Source organism: Heliangelus exortis, chromosome 4 (assembly GCF_036169615.1).
Source record: "Heliangelus exortis chromosome 4, bHelExo1.hap1, whole genome shotgun sequence".
Taxonomy (NCBI): Eukaryota; Metazoa; Chordata; class Aves; order Apodiformes; family Trochilidae; genus Heliangelus; species Heliangelus exortis.
Window position 1 is genome coordinate 30,777,821 of NC_092425.1, and position 14,262 is coordinate 30,792,082.

A 14,262-nucleotide genomic window follows, 5' to 3' on the forward strand; every position below is an offset into this window, starting at 1 on the left:
AAAACCTAACGTAAATAGAAACTGGACCACAGATTTACAAAGAATTTTTGGAATTTTTATTCTGCAACAAAATGCTAATTCCTGTTTCTACAATATAAAAAAAAAAATATTTTCTTTACCAGAGACTCTAGTAAGCAAAATATTCCCTACAGGATTCCTTCAAAAAATAGAGCCTACCATCTAGGAAAGGAGTATTTTAATGTCTCTTAATGCTATGGAAAAATACAGAATGCAACCAGAAATTTGAATTTCAGGAAACATATTGTGTTTTCCTAATAATCTCAGCATTACCATACTGTATTTCTTTAGGGCAATTCTTAACCTCAGAGATCCTCTGGATACATGTGAAGTTCAGAACATCTTTGTTCCATTTTAAATATTTCTTAAATAATGAAGTGCATTGTCGCCTAAAACATGAGAAACACTGCCTCATGGACTTCAAAAGTACCTCAGTGTTAAGTTACAAGTATCCACCTTATACCTCAATTTAGTTTCAAACAACTCAAAATGCAATTTTTGCAGAGCAGTAAAAACATTTCTTCAGAAGGTGCAGTAAAGATTGATTTCAATTCCAAATTTGTATCAACAGATAAATATACAAAAATTTGAAAATAAAATACACAGGAAAATATTAACAAAAAAATAGACCAGTTTTTATTTCTCAATATAAGAAAATGTTTTTTTTTTCATAAACAACCTCCTCAGTAAGTGAGACAAAGTCTTCTCTAATAATAACAGTAGGACTGGTATTGTTCTAGAAGGAAAGAAAACTGTTTTGAGAGTTTGTATCTCACTTTTTTCATGTACTTTGGAAAAAACATAAAATGCCAAATAGCCTATGATTTTCAAAAAGTTAAAAAACTAGTCTGATTTTTTATTATTAGTAATATCAGTTGTAAATAGAGTGATGATATGGAGTGTACTTCAGCTAATTTTTAAAAATGTGTACTTTTAGTTGTGTAATAGACCTTTAAAACATGACCCATGATCAATTATAGGTTCAACAGGGGTATTGCCTTTGTTTTATCTTGAAAAGCACATCATAATACAGAATAGTCAGCTTTGTTCCCTATGACAGATCAAGGTTTTTCTTACTTCCAGGGATTTCATAGCCATGTGTGTAGAAGCAGGAGGTATCCTCTTGTCTCCCCTCCATAGCCACTGTGGGTATCAAGTCTGATCTATCCATAAAGGGTTAAACTTTTGCCTTCCAAGAAACGTGTCACAAGCCCCCAAGCAGATACTGCTCTGCTGGATGTTATTCTAGGTAGCTTTATCAGCTACAAATAGAGATAACCACCTGCAATAATTGTTTTAGCATTATTTAAACAGTTTGTCTGGCTACACGTCAGCCATTTTAACTACTCATTAGTTCTGGTATCAGGAGTAGGCACAGCTTTAAAAATTACATAATGAGACTCAAATACAAACAGATCACCACAGATGTTTTTTAAAGAGATTGCAGTTTTGCTTGCATAGACATTACAGTTGAGTACATATGGAATAACTTGCAAATCAGGTGGAAAAAGCTGTGGGTTGTCATTCACTGGCTTGCTCTGTCGTGTGTTTCTTTCACAGAAATCCAAACCCATGAGCTCTGCTAATGTTGAAGATACAAGACTCCACCTGACCATGTGTGTGTTCATAAAAGAACAGCAGCAAGTTCGACACAAATGGGGTGTTACCATTGATAAATGTCCAATTTAAAGAATTAAATAGGAATGGTTAATAGGCATCACTAGCGTTCACGTTTTCTCAGATCAGACTAAACCATCTGACTTTTATTGCTATGTAATTATTTTTGCTGAAGATTGACCATGCCACCGAGACAGTCTCTTATTCTTGGAAAAAGAAAAGAAAGAAAATTAAATGAATACAGAGATATAGAAATGACAGCACTGGAAAAGCACAAATTGAGTTTGTACTTTTGAGGGGTTTTTGATAAGTGGTTTTCTAACCCAATGGCAGTATCTTTAATGTCACAAATTCTCTTTGGCTTCTCCATTCTTCTCCAAGATTAGCAATTGTTGGTGAGTCAGCAGCCTGGCAGAATCCAAACATCAGACAGATAATTATTGACGGGGATCTGCTTTATTCGGTTTGCCCAAGTTTATTCCCTCCCAGTGTTTGGCAAGTAGAGGGGGAAAAAATGATTGGAAATTCAACAGTGAGTGAGTGAATGTCATGGTTTAACATTGGCCCGGCAATTAAACCGAGTGACAGATGCTATTAATCTCTCTCTCTCTGTTACTTTCAGCAAGTGCAACTGCTTACAAGAGACTTAGCTGAAAGCAAAAGACAGAAAATCACCCTGATCCTGGCCCAAACCAGGACAGTGAGTGAAGACAGAGTGCAACTTTTATTTTCTCTTGGACTCCTCAGATGTAGACTCCGAGCTCTCCCAAGCCTTAATGCATGGAAGAAAACACCACAGAGGAATCCAAGCCTGACACTTCCTGCACAACCCGGAAAGAAGAGGGAAGGGATCAGCGTATGTTTACTAACAGGAAATTCCTTCCTGTGCCGGTTCAGACCTGGCTGACTGTGTCTGCACTGCGTTATTAGCTGTCCAGGTACTTAGGATGCTTCGTTTGTCCCAGTGCATTAAAACCCGACAAATCTCAGGGTGCCCGTCCTGTTCCCCTGTTCGTTAAACCCCCCCCCCAACTCCGCCAGCTCTCATTCCCCACCAGAGGTGACCGGAGACACAGCTGCCCCTTGGGGAGCCGCAGCACTTCGAACCCGACCCACGTTGCTCCCATTCCCTTTCCTGACAAGCCAGGCTCCTCACTCGCCGCCCATGCCCCGCAGCCCGGGTCCAAGGGAGCGGTACCAGTACCGGTACCCGTCCCGGTTCGCAGGGAGTTCCGGCCCCGCCCGTCGCGGCTGTGACGGCAGCGCCGCGCGCCGGGCTGCGGGAGTTGGCGCGAAGGCTGCGGGGTGGGCGGCATGGGGCCGGAGGCGTCCCGATAGCGAGGTGACCCGCAGCCGGCAGCATGGTGAGCCTGAGCCCGCCGCACCGGGGGGCCGCGGGGCCACTAACCCCCCGTCCGCGGTTCCTCCCCGGGTAGGGGAGGGAAGGGAAAGGGTCGTTGCGCAGTGTCCCGCGGTCGGACGGGCCGCCTGACGCGGCCTCTGGCTGCAGCCCCGCGGGCGGTGGGGCCGTTGTAGCCCGGCTCGGGCTGAGCGGAGCCGAGACGGAGCTCTCACCTCCGGGAGCGGGGGCCCTGAGCTGCCGCGGAGCTCTGTGCGGGAGGGAGAGGCGGGGGGGCGGCTGAGGAGAGGCCGCCCTTCCGCGCCTGCCGGGTGCTCCCGCGCTTCCCGCCGCTCCCGCCCTGAGGGGCCGCGGCCCCGCTCCGCACCCGTGCCGGGAAAATAAACCCCTGTCCTAGGACACGTCCGCGATTTTACCCTTGTCCCGATGCAGAAGCGTCTAAGCCTCTCCATCAACCCCCTCACTCCCCTGAACCCGGGTGGAGAATCGGGCCGTGGGTTTGCCCCGGAGGTGCGGGGGAAGGCGGATGGGTTGATCTATCTCTAAACACAGTCTGCCCAAGTTTTAACTCTTCTTTTAATTTCAGTAAGAGCATACACGAGGGCGTTTCTGCTTCTGAAATGGATGGTTTGCACTGTTTTCAGGAGGACAATTCAGTTGGGGAAAAAAAGAACTTGAAAATCTAGAAATAGACACTTGTTTGTAAAGGATAGAACTCTCAGTAGGGTGTAAAGAGTTTGTAAAAATAAATATATATTGTAAATATAAATATACAAATGTTTGGCCATGTGATATGCAGAGGGCTGCTCACTTTTGCAGCCCTTATAAGATGGCATCCACCCTTCATCCCTGGCTCAGATAAGTTTGCTTCTACTCAAATGGAGTCTCTGTGCACATGTTTTTGTGGCTTACAAATGCCTTTCAAAGCTAGTTAGGTTTGAGTGCAATTTTGGACTCTCCATAGAGTTTAAACATTGATGTTCAGTACAGTCTGAGTCTTTCACTGTACTGGCAGAGGTCTGCCAGCACCTAAGAATGCTGACACGATTAACTAATATTTTCATAAATCATTAGGGTGGCTTATGACTTTAAATTTATATAAGAGGATGAGTCTGCAGCTCCTGTTCTCCTGTCATCACACCTCTTTAGAAAACTGATGTTAGTAGAAGATTTGCTTCTTCCTGTCACACTTTCCTGGGGCAAAGAGTTTCTCCCTTTATGTAGTCTTCTGAAAGTTAAACATCTCCAGTATCTGGCATTTTCCTAGGAGGGAGGAAGACAACTACTGTTTGGAGAAGAGGATGAGTTGCTTCAGCTCATACCCTCTGAAGAGGCTGTACAACTATCCCTGCTGCAGAGACACAGGCAAAAATACGGTGGTGTTATTTACTGTTCAGCCTGTTCTGTGTGTGCAGTTGCAGCACAAGCATATTAACATCATACCTTGCAAACAGCCTTTTACCATGTAGTGCTGGATGTAAGTAATCCCTGTTGGGTTGGTTCTACAACATCTCAGCTGCACTGAAGTGACGTGCTTAGAGTTACACAATTAAATGATTTGTCTTAGAAGAGATTTGTTACTGGGCTCAGTGGCCTGACCCAGTTCCCAAGCAGAGAGCTGTATTGGTGAGAGCTGTACTGGTGAGAGCTGCACTGGTACAACTGAGAGTGAGCAACTGTGAGTAGTGGCTACTTGAGTTGCCTCTAGCTGAGAGAGGCATTCTTATGGCCAGAGCTGTAGCATCAGCTGTTATGTACTCAGGACTGTGATACTGCTCAAAAAGTACTGTGTACTGCCTTTGCTGCAGTTACCACTATTAGTAAACATTAAGTTTATCCAAACAAGCATTACTGTCTTCACTGAAGTAATACTATGTTTTATTTCAGTTAGTGCAATTCTTCTGGACACACCAGTTACCAGAACTGATGTATGCATAGAACTTGCACTGAATTAGGTAGACTGTAAATAAATACATTTTTTTAAAGTACATCTACATTAGTGGACACTAGTCTTCTAAAACCAGTGTCTATTATGGTTAGGTTGAGATGGTACTATCATCAAACTGTTGGAGTAATTTATTTTTGTTTTAGGATGCTTTTGAAATGCAGAAAATAATCAGCATGGTGTATTTATGATTTTATACCTGACTTTTTTGAGTTGGGTATTTACTAAAGTCTTAAAAGTCATCCTAACAGACTCATCTAATATACTAGTCTTTTGTACTACCTAACAAATAGGTTTTAGCTTCTGTTTGTGTTGTTTTCCTCAGTAAAATAGATCAAAATCTTTGAAGAGAAAACTTGAGTAATCACTCATGTTACCGCATAACATGAGGAGGATTTGAAATGGAAGTCAGAATTGGCAAGAACTGGATGGCACAGCCATCACTGAGATCATGCAGTTGCTGAGATGGTTCAGCAGGAACCAGTGCACCTTAACACAGCTTTTTTGGCTGTTCAGTTTCTGTGTGTCAGTGAGAGTGATTGGAAATTCTTATTAGTCCCATCTCTTACTTAGATGGAACTGCTTAAAGTTACATGTTTTGTTGCTGCTGCTGAAGCACCAGTGGGGTGCCATATTAATAGTGCCTTGCCCTGTTACTTTTGGCCTTCTGGACAAGGGGACCACCTGGGGCAGCCCTGCTGATGAATGTATCTGCAGGATACAAAAGGCTGATGACTCCTTTATTTTTTTGAAGAATGTCCCAGAAGGAAACTCAACAATTACATTGGTGCATGCCTTTCCTCATTTGAATGTGCACAAATAAAAGCTGAAGTTTTTCCACCTGGGGAAAACTCGTATGTGTGTATGGTATTAAATGCTAGTGAAATGGTCCATTAGAGTTTGTTAAATAGATAAACCCAGACTGGAGGCAAGTGATCCTAACTGGGGCATAAGCTTATATAACAATTCAGAAGTAGTCGTCAAACTTGTCTGATGGGAATCAGTCTCAGAGCTACTTACATTGTTTCGTTCTGCAATTAGTTATGTAATGAATTAAGGCTTTATTTTTCATCTCTTAAAAAATGGCACCAAAAATGTCTCATGATTCTTGGATAAGAGCTTCATGGAAATATAGTTTTGTTGTGGCACTGTGGCAGACTTTTCTCCCAAGCAATTCTAAATTCACCATCTGCTACAGTCCAGCAGTGGATACCTTTTCTGAAGAGCAGCATGGCTAAAGGTGCAAGAATTTATAACTGTACACAGATGCCAATTTTCCTTTGTAGGTTAGGGCACTAGTAGGTTAGTCACTCAAAAGTAGATTGTTACTATGGGAAATTCAAATTTATTACCCTAGTACAAACTTCTATTCTGAAACCTCTGGTTGACTTTTATGCTGATATTCACAGAATTTTCTGAAAAACTCCTTAAATACAAACATGTAACAGTAAAAGGGAAAAAGATGCTGTTTCTTGAGGACTGAAGTGCAGTTTGTGTGAAAGAAATGGAGGGAGTTAACTTTACAAGGTAGTTTGGGAATATGTACCTGCAGTATCACCACAGTATTTTCAAAGCAAAAATAGTATCTGTGTGTGCAAGGTGCTTTCTTAATAAATGGGTAGAAGATGCTGCATTGAATAAGACAAAAAAATTCTTTTGAACTGTTAATCTAATGAAATATGACTTGCATTATAAAATATAGTAGCCTTAAGTCTTAATTACGTTACATCTTTAAAGAGGTCAGTAATAATGATTGAGTGATTAAGTCTATGAATCTACTTTTTACAATATTTTAAGTAGATGCTTTTTTCAAACCTGTTACCTATAGTTGTCCACAGTCAAAATTTCAGAGTTTATGTAATCCTGCATTTATATTATAGGAATACCTGTAAAATAGTAGAGTCTTGAAAATTTATGCCTCAAGGCATAAATTCCATAGATGGAAATGATTTAAGTCTCACTGAATAAGCTTGCTTCCTGGTCTACTGTTTGTTTGCTGAATCCATGTGATTATATTCAGGTAAATAAAAGAATCTAAATTTTTCGGGGAACAACATTTCTGATTCTACAACATTGTTTTAACCCAAAAGTACTAAGTAAATCTTTATATGCCCCATATTTTGTGTATGCTTTCAAATTACATACTTTATTGTAATTTGATTTTTTAATTGATTTTTAAAGTATTGTAATTCGATTTGATTTTAAACCCTCTCTGATAATCCAAATCCAAACTGCCAGGAAACTGACTGGTAAGAGAAAAGGAGCCTGAAACACCCTTCCTTGTCAATTGGACTTTTATGGAGATTACTTAGAATTTGCATCTTTAGTTGTAGTTCCCTATAAAAATAAAAAACTCATCAGCTGAACTCTATGATGGGGAATAGCTACCACCTGGATAGAATGTTGTCCTGACCCACACCCTTTACCTGCTGTATATTTAGGACAAATGGGATACTTTTTTGTTCTCTCTAAAATGGCTGCTGCCCCTGGAGGTAGTGATACTAAACAGGTACATGTTTTCTTGATTTTTAAAGTTTTTTTTATTTTAAAAAGCTGAAATACTAGTTTTTTTTAAAAGAAGTCAGATTTGGGTTTGTGTGCTTTTTTGAAACTGAAGCATCATATGATTATTTTATATATTTAGATTTTGCAGTTGTACTGTGGTCAGATAATATGGTTCCAAAATAGACTTTTTAGAGCTCTTCATATCAAGCCATTTCTGTTTAAATTTTAATATGTTTCTTATTATTTAATTTTTGTAGTGAGATGAGAGTTACTGTCCTAAGCATCTGAGAAAGTCAAGAATGCAGAATGTCTTGCTGCTTTCTGGCCCTTGGTGCTTTTCTGTCTTCCTACTTTGGGTGCTGCTTTATAGCTGAGTTGATAATTTTTAAGTTGATAACTTAAGTGCATTGCTGTTTTGTAGTGTGAAACTTATAAGAGTTACCTGTATTTAAAAATTCATAAATGTTTTCCCTTTTACTAGGATATCCGAAAGTTTTTTGGTGTTGTTCATCCTGGAAAGCGACAAGAATGTGAGGCTGTGAAAAAGAGTGAAAAAATTAAAAATGGTGAAGGATCTTCAAGTGCAAAGAAAAGGGAAAAGGACACTAAGGTTAGTGTTGTGTTTTACTGTGAAATGCTTAGTTTCTCTGATATGGGATTGTGTAGTAGCATTTTTTTAAAGTCATAGTTCCTTTCATATGCTGAAAAACTAGGGTATATGTCAGTTGTTTTTATAGGCATGGGAGGAAATGACCACTTAATATTAACTTCTAGCAATAAAACTTTGTAGGTGGTGATGAAAATTGCTAATTTTAAAAACATTTGGGTTGTAGGGCGAAGAAGAGGTAGGTAGAAGTTATGGTTACATGCTGATGTAGAAACAATTGGATGCATTTGAAGTTATTTTAGCTATAGCCTGTAGTTCTCCAAGTAAGTCTACGTGTTTAACTTTTTACTTAATTTTGAGGCTTAAGCTCAGTAGAGGTAGGCACATCTCACAGATGTCATGATTTCAAGTAAGGTAAATTCTGTGCTTGAGGTAATCTCTGACTTATTTTAATGGGGTGTTGTAACACCTACTGGGGGAAACATTAACATGGCCTTTTTTGATGGGGTCACTTATGTAAACATATTACAGAGACCAATTTCTTTAAAATGACAAGTTTAAAATTATGTGCATTTTAGTCTCGGAGTACTTTACACGTTAATCATCTGAGTTGTATAAAAAAAGAAATGAGTGGGTAAAGAGGGCTTTAAAATCACTTGGAGAATGGAAGGATTTCTGATAGGGTAGAATGTTTAATGTGAAGCATGTTACCTAAAGATAAATGTTTTTGCTTTATGATTTCCTTGTTTCAATGTGAATATAAAGGGCCATTCAATGGAACTGAAAGACATAGCAATTATCTTGTGATCTATTATTTCTGCTTTGGAATTCTCTGATTATATTGAGGCTTTATCAGGTTTCAGATTAGAATTGAATGTAGATTGTAGAATGTGTAGTTATATTTATTGAGAATTATATTTTAAAAGTATTTACAGGTGTGCATGGCCACAAAACAAGCATAACTGGTAGTTTGGTAGACCCAGGAAGGTTCCTACCTGTCCATATTTTGATTTTTCTAAAACTTGTGTTTGAAAAAATAAAATCCCAGCAAATTTCTTGTGACAATTTCTGCTGCTAGATAGATAGATAGATAGATCTAGCAGCTAGATGCTGCTAGATAGACAATTTATCTGCTGCTAGATAGAGCTGATGTTTATCAGCTGTGACTGGTGATACAATCTCTTATTGTGAGAGGAGAAGCTGCAAGCAACCAGGACACTGAATGGGGAATGAATCTAGCTTCAGCTGTTGGGTGTGCTTTCTCCTTTTTCAGTTGGCTATGTTTTACTCAAAAGTCATGTCAAATTCTGGTGGTCAGAGTGAAGCCACTTCTATAAAGGAAAGCTGAATTCCATACAAATAAATTTTTGGCTTGTACAATCTCTGTTTCTGGTGGGACCATTCAGTTTCTTTTTTGATGGAAAGTTGGTAGTGCTTGAAAATCTGTTGATTTACTGTAATTGGTAATAAACTTAAATATTTATCCTCATTTAATTGTCTGTGGTTTGCTTGGAGCATATTTAGCTTTATTGCTGCAGTTTCTTCCTTATTTTTCCCTGCACTTTCCTGAGTCAGCACAAGGCTGTTTGTAAATGTCATACTGGGAAATAAATAATATCTGTTAGAATTTGCTTGAAACTTGTAAATTTGAATGCGTAACTGAGTGAAGCTGTTTCCTGGTTGAACTAATGGACTGTTACTCTTAGGTGAATAGTTCACCCGTTGAAGATGATGATTACAAACCAAAAGGAACAAGCAAGAAAAAAAGAATAATCTATGATTCAGGTAGTGTTTACAGTACTCCTTTGTATCTTTTGCATCAGCTTTCAAAGTCAATTAGGTAAATGGTACATATGAAAGAAAGCTATGGTTGGTTTCTTTTAGTAAATGCAATAAAAGTATTTTTCACAGTAATTATTGCTTGATAGCTAAATCCATTTGATAAGGAGTGCAGTGTATGCCATGCATGTAATATATGATGCAAAGTAACTTGAAAAAATACCTGTTAAACCAAAAAAACAAAGCCACAAAAAAAAACCCCAAACCTCAAAAGCCAAGCTCAGATAATAAAATCTGCAAAAAATGCAGGACTCTTTTTCTTGTTATTAAAATGTATATAAATTAGTGGGATTTTTAGGTTTCCTGTTCTGTTGGGAATAAGTAACATCCTTTGCTGGGTACAAGAGGCTAATAATTTGCTACAATTTCACATTTCTGTATTGTTTGAACATAATGATTGTTCTAAAAGGCAAATCTGTTTCCATATGTGTCTTAAATGTGGTAAATGTTCATCCCATAGTTATAACTATACAGTATGGAACACACAATGTAACTGCTATTGCATTAAAAAATACTCTCTTGAATGTTACAATAAAGGAAATTCCTTTTAAACCACTTGCATCTTGAAAAAAACCCAAACATCCAAACAACAAAAACACCCCCTCCCAACAAAAAAAAGTCCCATTTAATTTAAAAGCTTGAAATTTATAATTCAGTCTTGCTGAGCTTTTATGTCAATTAAACCCACTGTAATTGTAATCTTAATCTTGAATAATTGTGAAACTGAAGATTGCAGTGGTTTCTACAGTTTCTGACTCCTACTGAAAGCTCAGCTTCAATTTTTAGAAGAGATCTTTTTTACAATTTAGAAGATTGCTTCTGTTGTAGAAAAAAAATGATTACACATCTGTCAGAATAATATGCATAGGAAAATGTGCACAGATCTTCATAAACTGTTTTATAAACAATTAGCAGTGGGGAATAGCAGTAGAAATGTTTCTGCATTAAAAGTCATCAGAAAAGCAATTAAACTCAGCTGCTACCTTTAAAGTGCTGATATCATCTGCAGGTTTTGCAAATTCTAGCCTATTAGTAGTGGAAGAGGAAAAGAAATCCTGCTTTCAGTTCTGAAGATGGAAAACTGTGCATTTATGGGGGAAAGTGGGGGGGATGTGGATGTTTGGTTTTCTTTAATAATTACGATATATATTAGTGATTATAGTGGAAAAAGGTAGGCTCTGAAATGCAGCCCCCTCAAACTCGTTAGTTATCACAGGTTCAGTTTGTCCTGCTTACTCATTTGGATGTAGGGTTACATAATCCACAGTGTTTTGACTTTGTCATTTTGATAGCTTTTGGGATATGAAGAATGGTTGGTTCTGAAAAATCAGTGTACAGTCTCAGTGATCTACTTTAGCCTGTTAGCTTTTGGTATAGGTGTTTATACCAGCATAATATAAAACCATATAAGATTAATTTGGCTAATTAAGCTATGTTAAAATTTTGTTGTTCTGGGGTTTCTTGTTTAGTATTTTCTTAGTTGTTTTGGATTTTTTAAAATAATTTGCTGTGGTACTCTTTGTTTCCAAAAAGTTTCCTTTTTGGAAGACTTTTCATGCAGGCATAGCAGTTCTTGGAATAAAGAACAAAATATTTCTTATGTAAACAAAACCTACTGTCTAGACAGCGTTTTCACCAAATTTTCTTTTAGTCATTTATATGCTGGAATATTAAATGATGTCTAGGCCATTAGCTAATGGAGAAAAATGAAGCTTTGCTCTGATTTATCATACAGTATCTTTCATTCAGTTGAATGTATGTGAACATGTTAACTAATGCTGTGTGAGAATGTGATCTGTTACTTAAAGCCTGTATATGTTTGTGTGTGGTCAAAATACAGATTCAGAAGAGGAGGTACAATTGGTGAAAAAACCCAAGAAGCTACCTGAGAAAAAACCAGCTGCTTCAAAACTTGGTAAAGTTCTAAAGCAGGATCCTGTTGTTTATATTTCAGAGACAGGTAATGGAAGAAATGTATCTCTCTGTTTCAAGCTATAGTGGGGTGGATTTATTTTACAAATGGGATAGATTATTGGGTTGATCACTCTTCAATATGACCATGAAATCTTACCTTGAGGAAAACTTGTTATGTTCTCCTTGAAAAGCATGACAGAAGTTTAGCCTCAAGTATTGTGAAGTCAAGAGCAGGATGAAACTGAGGTGATGTTGGGTAGTGGCTTAGGCTGATTTAAATAGGCATATAATTTTAGGAGCTAACACTTGCTTAGGAGTATTCCATAGATTCTCAGGCTCTTTTAAGAGTCATTGCTTCTCAGAAGAATTGTGCTTATTGTTCTAGATATCTGACATGGCATTTAGCTGTACTGTATCATTTGTTCAAGTGAGCTCAATTTTCCAAAGTACCTGACCACTATCCATCTTATTTCTTTTCATTCGAAACTTTGTTTCCCTCAACAGTTTTTAACAACAATTTTTTCCTAATTAAAAGGATCTCAAATAGCATTGATTGTAGGGGAGATAAATGATCAAATTCCTGAGGAAGAAGCAGTATGGATTTAGGTTCATTGTGCAATTCAAGGTGGTAATAGTTTTTCTGCATAGGCGTACTACTAGTCAAGGAATTAGTGAAATTCCTGAAAACCACAGCTCAAGGTTACTCTTACTGAGACAGTGTTAAGTACACAGAAGTTTGATTCAATAGTCTGTGACTAAAACAATGCCTTTGTAACCTTGAGGCTTGAGATGTGAAATTTGTTTAATCTGTATAAATTGTTTCTTCAGTTTAATGGAGCTGTCAAGCTGGGTATGCTTTAGTGTTAGTGGTACAACTATTGGCTTGAGATAAATGTCTTTTACAAGAATAGCAATCTAGAAATAGTAGATAGAAAAAATCCTAATGAACTTTGTAGGCATTTGCCTCTCTCTTGCTTCTAGCCTTATGTATCTGCAAATTTAAATGAAGAATATACATGTTGGACTCCAGAGTCAGAATCTCATTCTCAAGGGCTCTGTCCCTGGCAGTGTGTGTTTGAAAGAGCCTTTTTGCATCAAGCAGTCAGTAGAAGCTTGGTAGCTAATTGCCTCAACCTATTTTCCAAATTAATTTGAAATTTTCTTCCTGTTGTTGCTTGAATTTTTGGCAGCTCTTCTACATAACTATGTGGGATATAGCTTTCTTGAAAATTGTTGGGGCAATGAACTTTTTGGTTTCAGTGATTGATGAGGTTATTGCATTACTTCGTTTTTTTTTTTTATCAGTTTGTGAAGTTGCCTTTTTTTAAAGGCAAAAAAAATCAAGAATAGTTGCTTTTTGTAATTCTATAAGAATTATACTTTGAAATTATTGAAACAAATTTATTTAAATAAGTGTTTAGCTTAATGATGGCTAAAGAAGTGAAGTTAGTCTGGCAGGTAATAAGGGAAAAAGGAGCCTTTTTTTGGTTGGTAGAACAGTCTTAAGTGGATTGGGAAAAAATCCAAATGTTTGTACTTGTAAAATAACATTTTGTTTGACTGTTTAATGAAGTGTGGAACCTTGAGCTTTGTTTGTACAAGATGACCTGTTATTGTAATTTGTTGAACCTCATCTGGTTTCATCAGAGGTGATTATTTGGCAGGAACTGTGACCTCACTTCTAGTCAATACCTAATCTTTTATATACATCATGTAGTCATGTAATCTACATGTGATTATACATATGTACCAATTGCCTTAGTCCCTTGAGTATTGCAAAATATAACTTCTTCTAGAAAAGCCTTGTTTAGTTGTAGGGTGAATGGTTTATAAAGCTAGACAAATCAAAGTGGTAGAAACTGTATAAGGATTTCAGATTACTGGAAAGCTGTTCCTTGAGAGCTTAGAAGACAGAATAAGAGGAAAAGCTTGTGAATGTGTTTGTAGAATATAGACTCTATATTAGAAGAGAATATTGGAGGGGAGGGGTTAAGGAAACAAACTCTCTAAAACCCATACCAAAAAAAATCAGGAGCTAGTGCTACTGAAAAAAGCCAGTCAGTTTTTCAAATTAGCATCAGATTGTTGGTAAGTAAGTGTGTCTTAGATTGAAACCTTTCATAGGGGAGTAAAAAATTGCCAGTACTAGTGCCTGGGCAATGCTAGCATTGTGTATTCTTTTATATATACTTAGATGAAAATGGGTAAAGGTGATAAATAGTGGGCTGTGTACCAGCTTTCCTCTGAAGTGTTTTCTGCAGTCAGTTGAGACTGTCGAGTTGAACCCGAAGGGAGTTTGATTTAAAATGCACTAGAAGAATGAGTATAGATTCTGGTAGAAATCCTAGGAAAAAACAGGTAGTAGTGTTACAGAGGATAATGTAGAAGGTATTTAGGAGTGAGTATTGTTAAAATAGAGCCTATCTATAGCAGGACTGGAAATCATGGTGTGGGGAA

At 37.8% G+C, this 14,262-nt stretch overlaps 2 protein-coding genes and 1 long non-coding RNA gene across 6 annotated transcripts in view; 2 read left to right on the forward strand and 1 right to left on the reverse strand.

The window, feature by feature from the left end:
* The window catches only part of RPL9 (ribosomal protein L9), a 388,416-nt gene that overhangs the window by 27,632 nt on the left and 346,522 nt on the right, over positions 1–14,262 (forward strand). The gene's annotated exons all lie outside the window — the stretch shown is intronic.
* On the reverse strand, positions 2,341–2,807 carry LOC139796083 (uncharacterized). The gene is made up of 2 exons (XR_011725820.1): positions 2,743–2,807; positions 2,341–2,456 (listed from the first exon to the last, which is right to left on the reverse strand). It is a non-coding gene; the product is annotated as an uncharacterized lncRNA (long non-coding RNA).
* RFC1 (replication factor C subunit 1) overlaps positions 2,877–14,262 on the forward strand; it is a 38,797-nt gene continuing 27,411 nt past the window's right edge. For 3 of the 4 annotated variants that reach the window (XM_071743713.1, XM_071743715.1, XM_071743716.1), the window contains exons 1-4: positions 2,877–2,999; positions 7,927–8,055; positions 9,759–9,837; positions 11,732–11,851. In XM_071743713.1, the coding sequence (XP_071599814.1) occupies positions 2,997–2,999; positions 7,927–8,055; positions 9,759–9,837; positions 11,732–11,851 (331 nt within the window). In that variant the 5' untranslated portion in view covers positions 2,877–2,996. The remainder of the gene's footprint in view (positions 3,000–7,926; positions 8,056–9,758; positions 9,838–11,731; positions 11,852–14,262) is intronic. The other variant, XM_071743714.1, reaches the window with a different exon arrangement.